We start from the raw sequence: 18906 nt of genomic DNA, 5'->3' as shown, positions 1-18906 counted from the left end.
TTTATTTATTATACAACTGCAATTATTGAATAAGATTGAAATTAAGAGTAACATTACTAGTGTTGCTATACTCCTCTGTTTTGGAAAAGTTGGGCCCTGAGGTCAAGAAGGTTAAGAAACTCTGCTTTAAAGAATATATTTTCAAATGAATATAAGAGAAGCTCAAAAAAAAGCTTTAAGAGGAAGCCAGCACTGATGGAATCTTTAGAGGAAATAAAAGTGTGACTTTAGCGGCAAAAGAGATTAAAAAAACACGATTAACCGTATGCATTTTTTCAAATCAGATATGATCATTCAAGACTAATTACCTGGACTGAGCTTAGAAGAGAGGTGTCAATCAACTTCCTGTCATAAGGCACCAAGGACACGGTGTCAAAGGTCAAATAGTCATGGCCGTACTGTAGGAAGAAGAGACAGCAGCTGTGAGCAGACGCATTAGCAAGCGCAGCATCATCAATAAGAAATGACTCAACGATCAATCACCTTGGTACGGGCGGGCACTACCACGGCAACGTCTTCAATGCGGATGCCAAAGTCATTCTCCTTGTAATAACCAGGTTCTGTCAACAAGGGTTGCCATCAGATATTTTAATTCCTTTAAATCACATAATATCAATAAAGTAACTTATTTTCTATGACTAAATGTTTTAGTTCTTTAAAAAACAATGGTACTGTTTTTCCATTTACAGTAATGTGTTGTAAAAACCACCATAAATTTTACAAACAATTATGGTGAGTAAGCTGACCGTTTTTGAAGTAAAACAACAGTGGTACTGTTTCTCCATTTCTGGTGATATGTTGTTAAAAAATAAACAAAAACACAAACAAAACAATTGTACTGTTTCTCCTTTTCCGGTAATATGTTGTAAAACACAAAAAAAACCCAAAAAAAAACAATGGTACTGTTTTTCCATTTACAGTATTGTTGTAAAAACCACCATAAATTTTACAAACAATTATGGTGAGTAAGCTGACCGTTTTTGAAGTAAAACAACAGTGGTACTGTTTCTCCATTTCTGGTGATATGTTGTTAAAAAATAAACAAAAACACAAACAAAACAATTGTACTGTTTCTCCTTTTCCGGTAATATGTTGTAAAACACAAAAAAAAACAAAAAAAAACAATGGTACTGTTTTTCCATTTACAGTATTATTGTAAAAACCACCATTAATTTTACAAAAATATTCTGATGAGTAAGCTGACAGTTTTTGAAGTAAAAAAACAGTGGTACTGTTTCTCCTTTTCCAGTAATATGTTATAAAAAAAAAACAACAACAAAAAAAAAACTTGTATATTTTACAGTAAAATTCTGGTGACTGAGTGGTCAGTTTTTTACAGTGTGTGTAAAAATAAAATAAAATGCAAAAGCAAATTCATATATTATTGGCTGTTACAAGCCAGAACTGCAATGTGGCCCTTAATGCACACATGATCTGAAAATAAACAGATACATCAATAAAGTCTCACCTATAGATGTAAACATGCCTTCTCTAAAGGGAATGTTGTTGCCCTGGAAACCAACTGGCCCTGGAAAATAAAATATTACACTCAATAAATTAATTTTAGTGCCTTGGCATACTATATGACATGAAATAAAAGAAAAAAGGGGGCCCTACACTCATGAACTCCGAAATAATTCCCGACACCGTGCCCCGTCCCGTGGCCGTAGTTGAGGCCCACTTCCCACAATGCTCTGCGGCCCAGCATCTCCATATTAACACCTGGGAACAGATTTTGTAAACAAGCCTGGCGGACACACGGCGCACCAACAGCGCCCTCTGGTGGTCGACGAGATACTACAGGCAGCCATACCTCTGGTTCCCGCAGGAAATATGGTTCTTGATATTTCAATATTCCCCATAAGCACCCGAGTGAAGGCTTCCTGGTAAAAACATTGTAGTCTGGATGTTAAAAACGTGTTAAAAATGGTGTTCTTGATGTGTTTACCTTTTGCATAGCAGTGGGCGTGCCCCAGTGGACCGTCCTGGTGACGTCAGTGGTGCCGTCTCTGGAGGTGTGCAGACAAGTGATGACATGGATCTACTTTTAGGAGATTATGGAGGGCCTCAGTGTGTTGTGACTCACAGATATTGACCACCAGAGTCCACCAGGTACATCTCATCTGCTGTCAGCTTCCTGTTTGTTTCCCCTGTGGGGCTGCAGCGTGAAGAAACAGATGATATGACGTCATCTCGTCCAGTACAGTATATATCTTACTACTCTTTTACTGCACAATGTCTTTTATTCCTATTGGACTCACAAACAAGTGCTATTATTTTACACATATATAATAAAAAATACAAATCTAGTAGTACAGTATTTCAATTTAATTAATTGACTTTCTTGTGAATATTAAACAAACCCACAATCTCCATTTATACCCAGGAATACAAAATAAAATTAAAAAAAACGGATTAAAAATGACCATTAGTTGAATCAACACAATCAAAAGTACCGTAAATGATCATAAAAACACTTATTTTTAGAGATGTCCGATAACGGCTTTTTTGCCGATTTCCGATATTGTCCAACTCTTAATGACCCATTCCGATATCAACAGATACCGATATATACAGTCGTGGAATTAACACATTATTATGCCTAATTTTTGTTGTGATGCCCCGCTGGATGCATTAAACAATGTAACCAGGTTTTTCCAAAATAAATCAACTCAAGTTATGGGAAAAAAATGCCAACATGGCACTGCCATATTTATTATTGAAGTCACAAAGTGCATTATTTTTTTTAACATGCCTCAAAACAGCAGCTTGGAATTTGGGACATGCTCTCCCTGAGAGAGCATGAGGAGGTTGAGGTGGGCGGGGTGGGGTGTATATTGTAGCGTCCCGGAAGAGTTAGTGCTGCAAGGGGTTCTGGGTATTTGTTCTGTTGTGTTTATGTTGTGTTACGGTGCGGATGTTCTCCCGAAATGTGTTTGTCATTCTTGTTATGGTGTGGGTTCACAGTGTGGCGCATATTTGTAACAGTGTTAAAGTTGTTTATACGGCTACCCTCAGTGTGACCTGTATGGCTGTTGACCAAGTATGACTTGCATTCACTTGTGTGTGTGTGTGAAAAGCTGTAGATATTATGTGACTGGGCCGGCATGCAAAGGTTTATTGGCGCTCTGTACTTCTCCCTACGTCCGTGTACACAGAGGCGTTTTGAAAAAACATACATTTTACTTTTTGAAACCGATACTGATAATTTTGAAGCCGATACCGATAATTTCTGATATGACATTTTAAAGCATTTATCGGCCGATAATATCAGCAGTCCGATATAATCGGACATCCCTACTTATTTTATATGTATAAATGAACAAATTATTTAGTTTTTAAATATGCAGTTAATGAATTAATAAAAAAGTAAAGAAAAGTACTAAGTAAAAGTAAAAAAGTCATACAATTGGAAAAATAAAAACATTGTAAAATATTATTAAAATACACATGTTTAAATTCATCATTACAATTTTACTCTACATATTTTTAAGGGCTAATATTTAGTTTAACACTGTTAGAGAAGTACTAATTTAACTATATATAATTTTGTAAATACACAGATTAAAAATTCTAATTGAAATGAATTAAGATGAAAATGATAAGATTACGAATAAAGATACGTTACAATTTAAATACATATTTTAGGAGATACATGTGTTTTTTTTAAACTGCATATTAGACACAATAACTGTTTTTATTTTATTTTTTTAATTAATTAAATAATTGTTTATTTAATTTTTTGTTTATGTATTTACACTCACACACACACACACACACACACACACACACACACACACACACACACACACACACACACACACACACACACACACACACACACACACACACACACACACACATTACTATAATGATATATGGTTAATATAATTGAATATTAAGAGTATGTGCAAGTTTGACTTCTGCCTTGTTTACTTTTGTCACATTCTCCTTAAAGTTTTGTAATCAATCAGAAATATCAAGCAGCTAAAATGCGCTAAACTTTGATGTGGAAAGAGGGATTTTTTTTTTTTTTACCTATCATGCATTGTAGTGGATTTAAATGGGTGTCATTTTGAATGATGTATAGTGTTTGAACATTTAAAAAAATGTTCAAACACAAAAATTAGGTACTTAGAAATAGTGGGCTACATTTACCGTATTTTCTGGACCATAGGGCGCACTGGATTATAAGTCGCACTGCCGATGAATGGTCTATTTTTTATCTTTTTTTGTATATAAAGCGCACCGGATTATAGGGTACATTAAAGGAGTCATATTATTATAATTTTTTTCTATATTGAAAACACTATCTTGTGGTCTACATAATATTTAATGGTGGTTATTTGGTCAAAATGTTGCATAAATTATGTTTTACAGATCATCTTCGAGCCACTTTCTGGATGTGTCGTTTTGTGGGCGGTCTTATTTACGTGTCAAAAGATGGAGATAACTGTTTAAATGACATTCAGACTTTACTTAGATCAATAACGGAGCAACATCTCCTCATCCGGAAACAACAACACCGGAAATGTGTCCCGTGAAAAACCGCCCGACCGGAACTCCAATAACTAAAGTTCCTCGGGTGAATAATGTAAACTCACTACGCCGGTATGTTTTAGCGCTTTCATGGCGAGTTTACTGAGTTTACTAAGTAATAACTTTACACTACTTTATATTAAAAATGGCAACAGCGGAAGATGAATGTCCCATAACGAGAAGATAGAGAAAAAGACGGCGCAATTTTTCAGGATTTATGCAGATCCCAAATACAGATCAGCAGGTACCAGAAGGTAAGCAAAGTTGCTTTTGCATAATATTGCGAAACAAAACGCCAGATAATATGTCTTACCTTATACACACACCATAATAATACTTGTATGTTGAAGCACATCAAACGGGGCAGCCTACACTTATCGCTTATGTTTGACTGCCATCTACTGGTCACACTTATCATTACACCATGCAGCAAATAAAATTGCTTCGAGGTGGGTAAGCTCAACCAAACTTATTCCTTACATTAGGCGCACTGTCGAGTTTTGAGGGGAAAAAAAAGGATTTGAAGTGCGCCTTATAGTCCGGAGAATACGGTACCGTACCTGTAATGTGCCAGTGCAGCATTGGGTCCACTTGCAGAGATTGTTTCAAAGCTTGGACCTCTGTTATCTTTCTGTTTGCTGCAACAAAACATCTCTTCTTAAAATCACGAAGGTTTTTATGGTTCTACTCACCCGACTACAACTAGACGGGCAGGCGCACCTGCGACAATGATTGACGTAGGCGGAGGCGCTCAGCTCCGTCTCCTTCCCTGTTGGCACCGCCTTCTCCAACCACATGAGCAGCTGGATGACAGCCACCGCATCTCTCACCTGGACAAACGCACAGTCTCATCCAGGCCGGCAGCTACACAACTCGCGTGTGGCGTTGACAACACGCAACGTACGTGAGCGTCCCTTAAGATGCGCTGCTCCGTCTCATCTTTCACCGCTTTGGTGGTCAACACGGGAGAATAGGAGCTGCTCATTAGTTTCTCCTGATGAGTTGATTGTAAACAACAGTTGAGATACTTTTTAAAGCACATGCACATGGAGATAAAGCTGACGGAGGCTGACCACTGCTATCTTCACTGGGAGGTTGCCTACGGCCATTTAGAGCAAGGGTGTCCAAACTACGGCATCTTCAGTTCGACCCGCGAGACGGAATGAGTTTAAAAAGGAATCTGGCCCGGGTGTTTTCCAAATTAATTATACATATCCGACAATTTGATTGCTGCAAATTTGCCTTCTTGCGGACAGCGTTAGTAAGTCAAGTCAATGACCATGAATTCTGGGTTAAAGTGCCCCTATAGCGCATAATTTACTTATATGACCATATCCAAACAACCTTCCCTTGTCATGGCCCCTAAAAATTACACCCATTTAAATCAATTGCAATGCACGATGGGAAAATTGCAAAACACTTATCCTTGTTTGAAGCATTTTAGCTGTATGATATTTCTGATTGACTACAAAACTTATCTTATATCACGGAATTAAACAAGGTAAAAGTCGAACTTTCATACTCCTAATATCCAGTTGTATTAATTATTCATTATATATCCTTTATATTAATTTGCACACACACACACACACACATATGTATGTGTATATATATATATATATATATATATATATATATATATATATACATATATATATATATATATATATATATATATATATATATTATGTATGTATGTATGTATGTATGTATGTATGTATGTATGTATGTATGTATATATATATATATATATGTATGTATGTATGTATGTATGTATGTATGTATGTATGTATGTATATATATATATATATATGTATGTATGTATGTATGTATGTATGTATGTATGTATGTATGTATGTATGTATATATATATATGTATACATACATATATGTATATATACATATATGTATACATACATATATGTATATATGTACATATATGTATATATATATATATATATATATATATATGTAAATATGTATATTTTTACATATATGTTTATGTATATATACACATATATGTATGTATACATGTATATACATATATGTATATATATACATATATATGTATATATACATATATGTATGTATACATATACATAAATACATACATCTATGTATATATATACTGTATATATATACACACAGACATATATGTACATATATATGTACATATATACATATATATACATATGTGTATGTATATATATACATATTTACATATATGTATGTATATATATGTATATATACATATATACACATACACACATGCATATATATACATGCATATACATATATATACATATATGTATATATATATATATGTGTGTGTATGCATATATATATATATATATATATATATATATATATATATATATATATATATATATATATATATATATATATATATATATATACACATATATATACATATATATATGTGTGTGTATGCATATATATATATATATATATACATGCATATACATATATATACATATATGTATATATACATATATATATATGTGTGTGTATGCATATATATATATATATATATATATATATATATATATATATATATATATGTATATATATATATATATACATATATATATGTGTGTGTATGCATATATATATATATATATATATATATATATATATATATATATATATATATATATATATATACATTTTATACCGTTTGTCCCTTTTTGGGGTCACGTGGGGGTGTTGGAGTCTATCTCAGCTGTATTTGGGCGTAAGGCGGGGTATATATATATATATATATATATATATATATATATATATATATATATATATATATATATATATATATATATATATATATATATATATATATATATATATATATATATATATATGTATGCATACATACATACATGCTATCGGCTTTCGGCCCCCGGCCACATTTTTTTTTTAGCCAAATGCGGGACCCCATGTCAAAAAGTTTGGACACCCCTGATTTACAACACGTAAACTGTAAAAAACACATACAGTACCTCAGGTTTGATGACCTCATAAAGAGCGTAGTTTGTGTACTCGGTGCCGATCCACACTTTGACCCCCGGCTGGCTCACGTACTTCTTCAGGTCATCCAGGACGGAGTCGTAGCTCTTGAGCTGGACGCAGAGCGACCCGCTGCACGAGGCGTTCAGGTACACGCTCATCTCCTCTGACAGTCTGTCCGTGTGTACAAACAGCCTGATGCACGGGCGGTGATTAAAGGTGTTAGCGGCGTACCAAATGACTTGGATAACGACGGGGAGAGACTACCTGATCTCGTCCAGGGTCAGCAGTGTGTAGGAGTAGAAGAAAGGGTTGTACGGGATGTCGTTGCCGCGCATATTAAACAGCCCTGATACATGACACACAGGAGGTTAAGTCATCCTGCACCACTAAACATGCTGAGAGGTTTAAGTCAACAAAGTCAAGTAGACCTGCAAAGTCACTTACAGGCCGTTTCATCCAGCGCTGACAGCAGAAGTGCAGTTGGCTCATAGGGATTCTCCTTCATCTGATGGCGGATTTGCTCCACTTTCATCTGCCAGGACCTTTCTGTGGACACAGCATGCAATAACCAACAATGTGTCCGACATTTTCTGTTGAAACACACAAAAACAAAACATAATTTGTCGCTCAGCAGAGTATTTGAACTATCGTAAATTCCGGACTATATACTTTTTCCCTGCATTTTGAACGCGCCGACTTATAAGACGAAGCGATTTTATAAAAAACCCAAGCAAAGACACTGAGAGGGTGTTTTATGGTCTGTGCTATGACGCCATCTTTTGGACAAGTTTGCTCACTGCAGGTGTCCTTTTATTACCAGCAGTGCTTCTTTTTTTTTCCTACCGACCGTGTCAACGACCAAAAAGTACTGAAAAAAACTCTACAAGACATATTGTGTGACATATTATCATACTCCCACAAATACCATACCATACCATACCAACTTTATTTATAAAGCCCTTTAAAAACAACCATTAAGGTCAACCATGTAACCTTAAAATTTGGTTACATGTCCTTTGGCAAGTTTCACTGCAATAAGGCGCTTTTGGTAGCCAACCACAAGCTTCTGGTTGAATTTTTGACCACTCCTCTTGACAAAATTGGTGCAGTTCAGCTAAATTTGTTGGTCTTCTGACAGGGACTTGTTTCTTCAGCATTGTCCACACGTTTAAGTCAGGACTTTGGGAATGCCATTTTAAAACCTTAATTCTAGCCTGATTGAGCCATTCCTTTACCACTTTTGACGTGTGTTTGGGGTCATTGTCCTGTTGGAACACCCAACTGCGCCCAAGACCCAACCTCCGGACTGATGATTTTAGGTTGTCCTGAAGAATTTGGAGGTAATCCTCCTTTTTCATTGTCCCATTTACTCTCTGTAAAGCACCAGTTCTATTGGCAGCAAAACAGGCCCAGAGCATAATACTACCACCACCATGCTTGATAGTAGGAATGATGGTCTTGGGATTAAAGGTCTCACCTTTTCTAGTCTATAAAATCCGCTACACCTCCCTGATACCGAAGTACATGTCAAACTACTTCCTTAACGTAAATGACCGCCATAACTACAACACCAGAGGGAGCTCCACTAACCACGTTGAACCCAGATTCCGAACTAACAAAGGTCTTAACTCATTCTCTTTCTATGCCACATCAAAGTGGAATGCGCTCCCAACAGGTATAAAAGAAAGGGCATCTCTATCCTCCTTCAAAACCGCAATAAAAGTTCACCTCCAGGCAGCTACAACCCTAAACTAACACCCTCCCCGGATTGCTAATAATCAAATGTAAACAATCAAATGCAGATACTTTTTCTTTTTCTTATGCCTTCTGATCTCTCTCTCTCTATGTCCACTACTTGATGTCCATACCCCCCCCCCCTACCCCCCCCCCCCTCCACACCCCTGATTGTAAATAATGTAAATAATTCAATGTGATTATCTTGTGTGATGACTGTATTATGATAATAGTATATATGATAGTATATATCTGTATCATGAATCAATTTAAGTGGACCCCGACTTAAACAAGTTGAAAAACTTATTCGGGTGTTACCATTTAGTGGTCAATTGTACGGAATATGTACTTCACTGTGCAACCTACTAATAAAAGTCTCAATCAATCAATTCTCTTCCAAACACATTGCTGGGTATTGTGGCCAAACAGCTACATTTTTGTTTCATCTGACCACATAACTTTCCTCCAGATGGTCTTATCTTTGTCCATGTGATGTCAGATGAAACAACAATTTTGCTATTAGGTTGGGTCTTGGGCGCCGTTGGGTGTTCCAACCGGACAATGACCCCAAACACATGTCAACAGTGGTAAAATAATGGCGAAATCAGGCTAGAATTAAGGTTTTAGAATGGCCTATGTATTAGAAAGGAAAGCAAAACAGCGTCACCTGGTGGGTACACACCGCAATGCACCTAAATCAGAGTCCCCATTGTTGAGATGTGTCCACACAAAGACATATCTCCCCATTCAGCAACCGTTCTTAAGAACAAATTTTGTTCTTAGGCCAACTTACGAAGTTTTTAAGGAGATTTTTGTATTCACCAATGTTTTCTTAGCTGGGATTTGTTCGTAGGTAAGAACAAAATCTACAAGTGCTCCAGAACACCCTAAGGGTGGCCTATTTGTTCTTAAGTGTGACAAGTTCCCTTACTTCTATTGTCTAATGTTAAATTAATACCATAGATAGATAGATAGATAGATATAGATCAGACAGACATATAGCAACATGAGCAATATATAGACATTTCAAATACACACACACACACACACACACACACACACGCACGCACACACACACACACACACGATCATCAATTACCGGGGCGTTGATTTAGTGATTGGTGACTCTTTAAAAGACCAACAGGCCTCTCACACCCTGTAGTAACTCAACTCACACAATGGCAATGCTTTTGCTGCTACTACAAGATGCCGCAGATCGTGCCCTGGGGAGGTGCGCATATTTCACGACCATGTAGACCTATTTGCCCGAAGTGACGAATATTTATTTGAACGCTTCAGGCTACCACAGCAGTCCCCCCTTTCTTAAACTTACGTTTTGACATTATGTATTTGCCCCGCGGGATAATACGAATTTCTCTTCTGTAATCTGTTTGTGTTTTCTCCGTGTGTTTGATGTTCGGCTGTGCCCTTATATGGGGAATTAAGGGCGTTTACCTATGCAAATTACGGAATTAAGGGCGTTTACATATGCATATTGGGGAAATAAGGCCGTGTTTATATGCAAATTATGATAGACACAAACGCGCTAACCATTTGGCATTCAGCAACTTAAGAAAAGCAGGTGGGAACAATTTGGCCGTTTAAGAACACGTCATGAATTTGAATGGACTCCTCTTAGGAAATCACTTTGGAAGAAAAATATGAGGAAAAGTTAGGAACTTATTGCTGAATGGGGCCCATTATGCTTATCTTATCTTATTACCTGTAAATGAACTAATGCATTCATATCTCAGCAATGCCCTATCCTCTAAGGGGGCAACGGCGTGGCGAAGTTGGTAGAGTGGCTGTGCCAGCAATCGGAGTGTTGCTGGTTACTGGGGTTCAATTCCCACCTTCTACCTTCCTAGTCACGTCCGTTGTGTCCTTGGGCAAAACACCTCACCCTTTGCCTCTGATGGCTGCTGGTTAGCGCCTTGCATGGCAGCTCCCGCCATCAGTGTGTGAATGGGTAAATGTGGAAATACTGTCAAAGCGCTTTGAGTACCTCGAAGGTAGAAAAGCGCTATACAAGTATAACCCATTTATCATTTATAACAATCATGTTACGTCAAATATGTGTTGATATGTCCTTCATTTATTCACAAGCACTAACCAGTAGATTTATGATGCTGTGCCTGTGTTTACAGGAACAAGACAACCTTGTCTCGTCCCTAAAGCTAGCATTGGGTCTCCCAGTCATAAAAAAACATTAACCTGTATTTTATGGCTTTATTGGCCCCTGTTTAAGTAGCCAGATAAGGGTAAGAGATTATTACTATTATTAATCAAAGAGAAAAACCTACGTATGACTCTGTCCGGCAGGCGGATGAGGCTGTCAGGAGGGATGGGAGGTCTCTCCTCCTTCCACACTCGGTCCACCAGGTTGCCAGGCATCGACTTGAGACTTCGATTGCCTGACTCCAGACTCGTGCTGTAGTCTTCCTGCGTTTCTAATGGAGGAAGTTGCAGATGATTACACGCGCCCGGGTCAATCAATCAGAAGGGAGCCGTCTGGCGGCGTCGGCGTCGGCGTCCGCCGCCTCCGTCGATATATTCTCAGTCTATCAGGGCTGCGGTGGGGATAATGCGGACTGACGGGGGCGCGGGTAGAGACTTACTGATGGGAGAAGAGGAAGGGATCGAAGCCAATCAGACCTCCATGCGGTATCTCCGAGATTAGCCACTCTGCTATGCTGCTTATGGACACTGTGGAACAATGAAAATAATAGACATTAATACAGTCAAATAACACATTATTATTACTGATACCTTTATTTAAACACAGTGTTACTGTTCAAACTGTGTGTAATGTTACAGTAGCCAAGAATATTCAATATTCTCGTCAAATAAAACCTCTGGCTTGTTTTTAATGACTACGTAGGCCTACTACACTACTGTATTTTTTTTTTTTTTTACTGAGGTGGTACTCGGTGAAAAGGGTTTGAGAACCACTGATTTTAAACAATTAATTTCCAATGGTGACAATTGCAATTCACGGTATGTGATCATGTAGAGTTATTAAAACTTTTAGTTTTTCCTGCTAAAGAAAAGTACTAAGAACATCAAACCGAAAAAAAAAGTAAGGTTAACAATATTTCCTTAAAGTCAGAAGAATTTTGCTTGAAATTATGGATTTTGAATCATTTTGAAATGATGATGATGACATCTTCTTTCGTTTAAAAAATGTTTACCGTATTTTTCGGACTATAAGTCGCTCCGGAGTATAAGTCGCACCGGCCGAAAATGCATAATAAAGAAGGAAAAAAACATATATAAGTCGCACTGGAGTATAAGTCGCATTTTTTGGGGAAATTTATTTGATAAAAGCCAACACCAGGAATAGACATTTGAAAGGCAATTTCAAATAAATAAAGAATAGTGAACAACAGGCTGAATAAGTGTACGTTATATGAGGCATAAATAACCAACTGAGAACGTGCCTGGTATGTTAACGTAACATATTATGGTAAGAGTCATTCAAATAACTATAATATATAACATACATGCTATACGTTTACCAAACAATCTGTCACTCCTGATCGCTAAAACACATGAAATCTTATACGTCTAGTCTCTTACGTGAATGAGCTAAATAATATTATTTGATATTTTATGGTAATGTGTTAATAATTCCACACATAAGTCGCTACTGAGTATAAGTCGCACCCCCGGCCAAACTATGAAAAAAACTGCGACTTATAGTCCGAAAAATACGGTATATTATGTATATAAAGTCAGAAAATATGTCCCTGGACACATGAGGACTTTGAATATGACCAATGTATGATCCTGTAACTACTTGGTATCGGATTGATACCCAAATTTGTGGTATCATCCAAAACTAATGTAAAGTATCCAAACCACAGAAGAATAAGTGATTATTACATTTTAACAGAAGTGTAGATAGAACATGTTAAAAGAGAGAGTAAGCAGATATTAACAGTAAATGAACAAGTAGATTAATAATTCATTTTCTACCACTTGTCCTTATTAATTTTGACAAAATAATAGAATGATACATGACACAATATGTTACTGCATATGTCAGCAGACTAAATTAGGAGCATTTGTTTGTTTACTTACTACTAAAAGACAAATTGTCTTGTATGTTCACTATTTTATTTAAGGACAAACTTGCAATAAGAAACATATGTTTAATGTACCGTAAGATTGTTTGTTAAGTGGCCTAGTGGTTAGAGTGTCCGCCCTGAGATGGGTAGGTTGTGAGTTCAAACCCCGGCCGGGTCATACCAAAGACTATAAAAATGGGACCCATTACCTCCCTGCTTGGCACTCAGCATCAAAGGTTGGAATTGGGGGTTAAATCACCAAAAATGATTCCCGGGCGCGGCTACGCTGCTGCCCACTGCTCCCCTCACCTCCCAGGGGGTGATCAAGGGGATGGGTCAAATGCAGAAGACAAATTTCACCACACGTAGTGTGTGTGTGACAATCATTGGTACTCTAACTTTAACTTTTAACTTAATAATGCAATATTTTGTGATCCCCTTTATTTAGGAAAATACCGAAAAGTACCAAAAAGTATCGAAATAATTTTGGTACTGGTACCGGTACCAAAATATTGGTATCAGGACAACACTAATACATAAATATATATACATGCCTATACATTTATTTATGTACATGTTATTTTAATATGATGGATACATATATACATATATATATATATATATATATATATATATATATATATATATATATATATATATATATATATATATATATATATATATATATATATATATATATATATATATATATATATATATATATATATATATATATATATATATATATATATATATATATTCTAGTATAATGAATATACTGTGTAATTAATTATTAATATAATTGGATATTAAGAGTATGTGAAAGCTCGACTTCTACCTTGTTTACTTCCATGACAACCTTCTTAAAGTTTTGTAATGTATCGGAAATACCAGGCAGCTAAATTGCACCAAACATAGATAAATGTGGAGAGAGTATTTTGCGTTTTTTCCCATCATGCTTTGTAATGGATTTAAATGGGTGTCATTTTAAATGTTTTATGGTGCTTGGACAGTTTTTTTAAATAATATCAACAAAGTTCAATGCGCAGGTTGTGTCATGTGGGACCATGCATGTTGACTTTTTTGTTTTGTTTTTGCGCTATGACTAGGGAAGGTTGTTTATATTGGGTCATATAAGTGAATGCTGTGCTACCGTCACTTAGTCGTCAACGTGATTTGCGCGGCGCTATCCACAAGATTGCGGCACATTTGTAGCAATCAGAATAACAGATTTTTCAAAACGAATCTGGTTCCTTTTTAAACTCATGATGCCCTGCACTACAGCAGTGTTTTTCAACCTTTTTTTGAACCGAGGCACATTTTTTGCGTTGAAAAAATCCGGAGGCACACCACCAGCAGAAATCGTTAAAAAACTAAACTCAGTTGACAGTAAAAAGTTGTCGTCGCAATTGTCGGATATGAATTCAAACCATAACCATAACCAACCATGCATCACTATAGCACTTGTCTCAAAGTAGGTGTACTGTCACGACCTGTCACATCCTGCCGTGACTTATTTGGAGTTTTTCGGTGTTTTCCTGCGTATAGTGTTTTAGTTCTTGTCTTGCGCTCCTATTTTGGTGTTGATTGTCATGTCATGTACAAATGTACTTTGTGGACACAGTCTGCTCCACACGCTGTAAGTTTTTGCTGTCGTCCAGCATTCTGTTTTTGTTTACTTTGTAGCCAGTTCAGTTTTAGTTTCGTTCTGCATAGCCTTCCCTAAGCTTCAATGCCTTTTCTTAGGGGCACTCACCTTTTGTTTATTTTTGGTTTAAAGGCCTACTGAAACCCACTACTACCGACCACGCAGGCTGATAGTTTATATATCAATGATGAAATCTTAACATTGCAACACATGCCAATACGGCCGGGTTAGATTAGTAAAGTGCAATTTTAAATTTCCCGCGAAATATCCTGCTGGAAACGTCTCGGTATGATGACGTTTGCGCGTGACGTCACGGATTGTAGTGGACATTTTGGGACAGCATTGTGGCCAGCTATTAAGTCGTCTGTTTTCATCGCAAAATTCCACAGTATTCTGGACATCTGTGTTAGTGAATCTTTTGCAATGTGTTTAATGAACAATGGAGATAGCAAAGAAGAAAGCTGTAGGTGGGAAGCGGTGTATTAGCGGCCGGCTGCAGCAACACAAACACGTAGCGGCTACGTCGTAGCCGGTATTTCATTGTTTACATTCCCGAACGATGACAGTCAAGCTTTACCATTGGCCTGTGGGGAACTGGGACAACAGAGACTCTTACCAGGAGGACTTTGAGTTGGATACGCGCTACCGTGAGTACGCAGCTGCGGCTTCCAAACATTTGATCGCTTGCCCGTCCGTGCGTGCCGCTATGTGCATGTCACGTACGTAACTTTGGGGAAATATATGTGCTGTATGAACTTTGCGGAGGTGAACGGTACTTTGGGCTGTGGGATTGAGTGTGTTGTGCGGGTGTTTGAGTTGTATTGGTGGGTTATATGGACGGGAGACGGGAGGTGTTTGATAATCGGGATTAATTTGTGGCATATTAAATATAAGCCTGGTTGTGTTGTGGCTAATAGAGTATATATATGTCTTGTGTTTATTTACTGTTTTAGTCATTCCCAGCTGAATGTCAGGTCCCACCCGCCTCTCACAGCATCTTCCCTATCTGAATCGCTTCCACTGCCCTCTAGTCCTTCACTCTCACTTTCCTCATCCACGAATCTTTCATCCTCGCTCAAATTAATGGGGTAATCGTCGCTTTCTCGGTCCGAATCGCTCTCGCTGCTGGTGGCCATGATTGTAAACAATGTGCAGATGTGAGGAGCTCCACAACCTGTGACATCACGCTACTTCCGGTACAGGCAAGGCTATTTTATCAGCGACCAAAAGTTGCGAACTTTATCGTCGATGTTCTCTACTAAATCTTTTCAGCAAAAATATGGCAATATCGCGAAATGATCAAGTATGAAACATACAATGGATCTGCTATCCCCGTTTAAATAAGAAAATCTAATTTCAGTAGGCCTTTAAGCATTAAATACCTTTTTACCTGCACACTGCTTCCAGTTGTTTCCGACATCTACAAAACAATTAGCTACCGGCTGCCACCTACTGATATGGAAGAGTATTACACGGTTACTCTGCCGAGCTCTAGGCAGCACCGACACTCAACAGCAACACATAATTTGCAGACTATAATTACTGGTGTGCAAAAAATATTTTTAACCTAAATAGGTGAAATTAGATAATCTCCCACGGCACACCAGACTGTATCTCACTGCCCACTAGTGTGCCGCGGCACTGTGGTTGAAAAACACTGCACTACAGTATTGGAGTGTGCTGTGAAAGAACCATAGATAGGGGCCCACCATCTTTTTGCAGATCCCAGTTGCAGTCCATCTGTCTCTGGGCTTGGACCCAGTAGCGACTGTCCGTCCACAGCGCCGCTTTGCCGGGCGTGACCACGGCGGTGCCTTGCAGGAGGAGGACGGAGACAAGTCAGCCAACAGCAAGAATTACAAACCGCGGTCCAGTTTTGAAGGGGATGGCCATCGACTAAACGTGAGGGGGGCGGCCTTCTTTTATCTCACTGTTCCACCGAAGCTGTGGCATGATTAATCCACTTTAAATCTTCCTTTTTAGATCTATGGCGGGGGAGGCTCTTCAAGTGAGGATTAAAGCAGCTCAGACGTGGGATGGCGAGTCCCAGAGGAGGAGGAGGAGGAGAAGGAGGAGGAGGAGTGTACCTGCAGAGCCAGTGAAGCCGGTCATGAAGGCCATCCTGGCGTCTCGCGGTGATATGTACTCGCTCTGACACAGACACACACGGTTTAGCGTCGCACACAAAACGCACACAATGAATCCAACACAGGGCATTCTAACATGATGATTGGCGGGCCAGGTACCAGGTGGGCGTCGGTGCCTGGGACGATGTAGGCGGAGATGTTGGACGAGTGCATCTGCTGGCGTAACTCCTGCAGGCGGACGCTGGTGTTCACTGCCGTGCTGGGAAGGTGCTGACACACACACACGCACACACACACACACACACACACACATACTGGTTATCATTTGGAATGGGGACCAAGTTTTTGAGCATCACTTGTGGGGACCATCCTTTCTACAGGTTGTGGAGGCATACAAAAAAATTGGTATAATGGCCACTGCCCAGTTAGCTCATACACGTCTTTGAATCTCTGGATTGATGAAGTACTGTGCTGATATTATCGGCCGATAAATGCTTTAAAATGTAATATCGGAAATTATCGGTATCGTTTGTATTTTATTTTATTTTTTATTTTTTATTAAATCAACAAAAAATACACAAGATACACTTACAATTAGTGCAGCAACCCAAAAAACCTCCCTCCCCCATTTACACTCATTCACACAAAAGGGTTGTTTCTTTCTGTTATTAATATTGTGGTTCCTACATTATATATCAATATATATCAATACAGTCTGCAAGGGATACAGTCCGTAAGCACACATGATTGTGCGTGCTGCTGGTCCACTAATAGTACTAACCTTTAACAGTTAATTTGACTCATTTTCATTCATTACTAGTTTCTATGTAACTGTTTTTATATTGTTTTACTTTCTTTTTTATTCAAGAAAATGTTTTTTGATTTATTTATCTTATTTTATTTTATTATTTTTTTAAAAAAGGACCTTATCTTCACCATACCTGGTTGTCCAAATTAGGCATAATCATGTCTTAATTCCACGACTGTATATATCGGTATTGGTTGATATCGATATCGGTAATTAAAGAGTTGGACAATATCGGAATATCGGATATCGGCAAAAAGCCATTATCGGACATCCCTAGTGCTAATCATTCTTACTGGGGACCCTGGGGAAAAGGAGTTAATATGGTTCATGGGGACCAAATTTTAAAACATTTGCATAATTCACACACATTTGACCATTTCAAAAAAAATAAATAAATGTTAAAATCAAATATGACATGATCCTCAGAATACAGCACTGCAGCTGTCCTCTTATAGGAAGTTTCACCAGGTGGAAGTGATTAACTATACACGGAAGAAGTGTGAGCAGAGCAGCGAGTGCAGTACCAGCTACAGCCCGATGAGGGGGCTGCTGTGCAAATGTCTCGCACTCAAACTAACCAGTAAACATGTTTAAAGCTTAAAAATCACTTAGGATCTGACTATCATTTAAAAACGTGTCCCTTTAGGGGACCTGTTTTTTTGTCCCTATACCGTCAGAGGTCCCCTAAAGGTGACTGTGTAAACAGAGCGATGTCCCCATTAAGTAAGCATTGCCAGAACACACACACACACACACACACACACACACACACACACACACACACACACACACACACACACACACACACACACACACATTCTTGTATTTGTTACTTTCTTGAGACCTGAGAAAAAGGCCTACCTCTTTAGGACAAGCCTTTCTAGATATATAAAGATGTGTATTTACAACATTAATAATATATACATACTATGCAAATATAAAAAAGCTTGTTGTGAAAAATGAGTTGGAATTTCACAAGAAAAACGTGCTATG

The 18906-nt window shown here is 37.9% G+C and overlaps 1 protein-coding gene across 1 annotated transcript in view; it reads right to left on the bottom strand.

Moving 5' to 3' along the window:
- xpnpep2 (X-prolyl aminopeptidase (aminopeptidase P) 2, membrane-bound) overlaps window positions 1-18906 on the bottom strand; it is a 30325-nt gene that overhangs the window by 4942 nt on the left and 6477 nt on the right. Inside the window, 18 exon segments of the mRNA XM_062040019.1 lie at window positions 309-398; window positions 484-560; window positions 1469-1528; window positions 1618-1722; window positions 1814-1883; window positions 1949-2009; window positions 2087-2158; window positions 5100-5177; window positions 5260-5369; window positions 5444-5533; window positions 7557-7758; window positions 7831-7912; window positions 8011-8112; window positions 11604-11750; window positions 11893-12006; window positions 16728-16832; window positions 17106-17169; window positions 17265-17375. Coding sequence (XP_061896003.1) covers window positions 309-398; window positions 484-560; window positions 1469-1528; window positions 1618-1722; window positions 1814-1883; window positions 1949-2009; window positions 2087-2158; window positions 5100-5177; window positions 5260-5369; window positions 5444-5533; window positions 7557-7758; window positions 7831-7912; window positions 8011-8112; window positions 11604-11750; window positions 11893-12006; window positions 16728-16832; window positions 17106-17169; window positions 17265-17375 — 1740 coding nt within the window.

The sequence above is a fragment of the Entelurus aequoreus genome, linkage group LG28 (assembly GCF_033978785.1).
Source record: "Entelurus aequoreus isolate RoL-2023_Sb linkage group LG28, RoL_Eaeq_v1.1, whole genome shotgun sequence".
NCBI classification, from domain to species: Eukaryota; Metazoa; Chordata; class Actinopteri; order Syngnathiformes; family Syngnathidae; genus Entelurus; species Entelurus aequoreus.
This window is presented reverse-complemented; position numbering and strand designations above follow the sequence as displayed.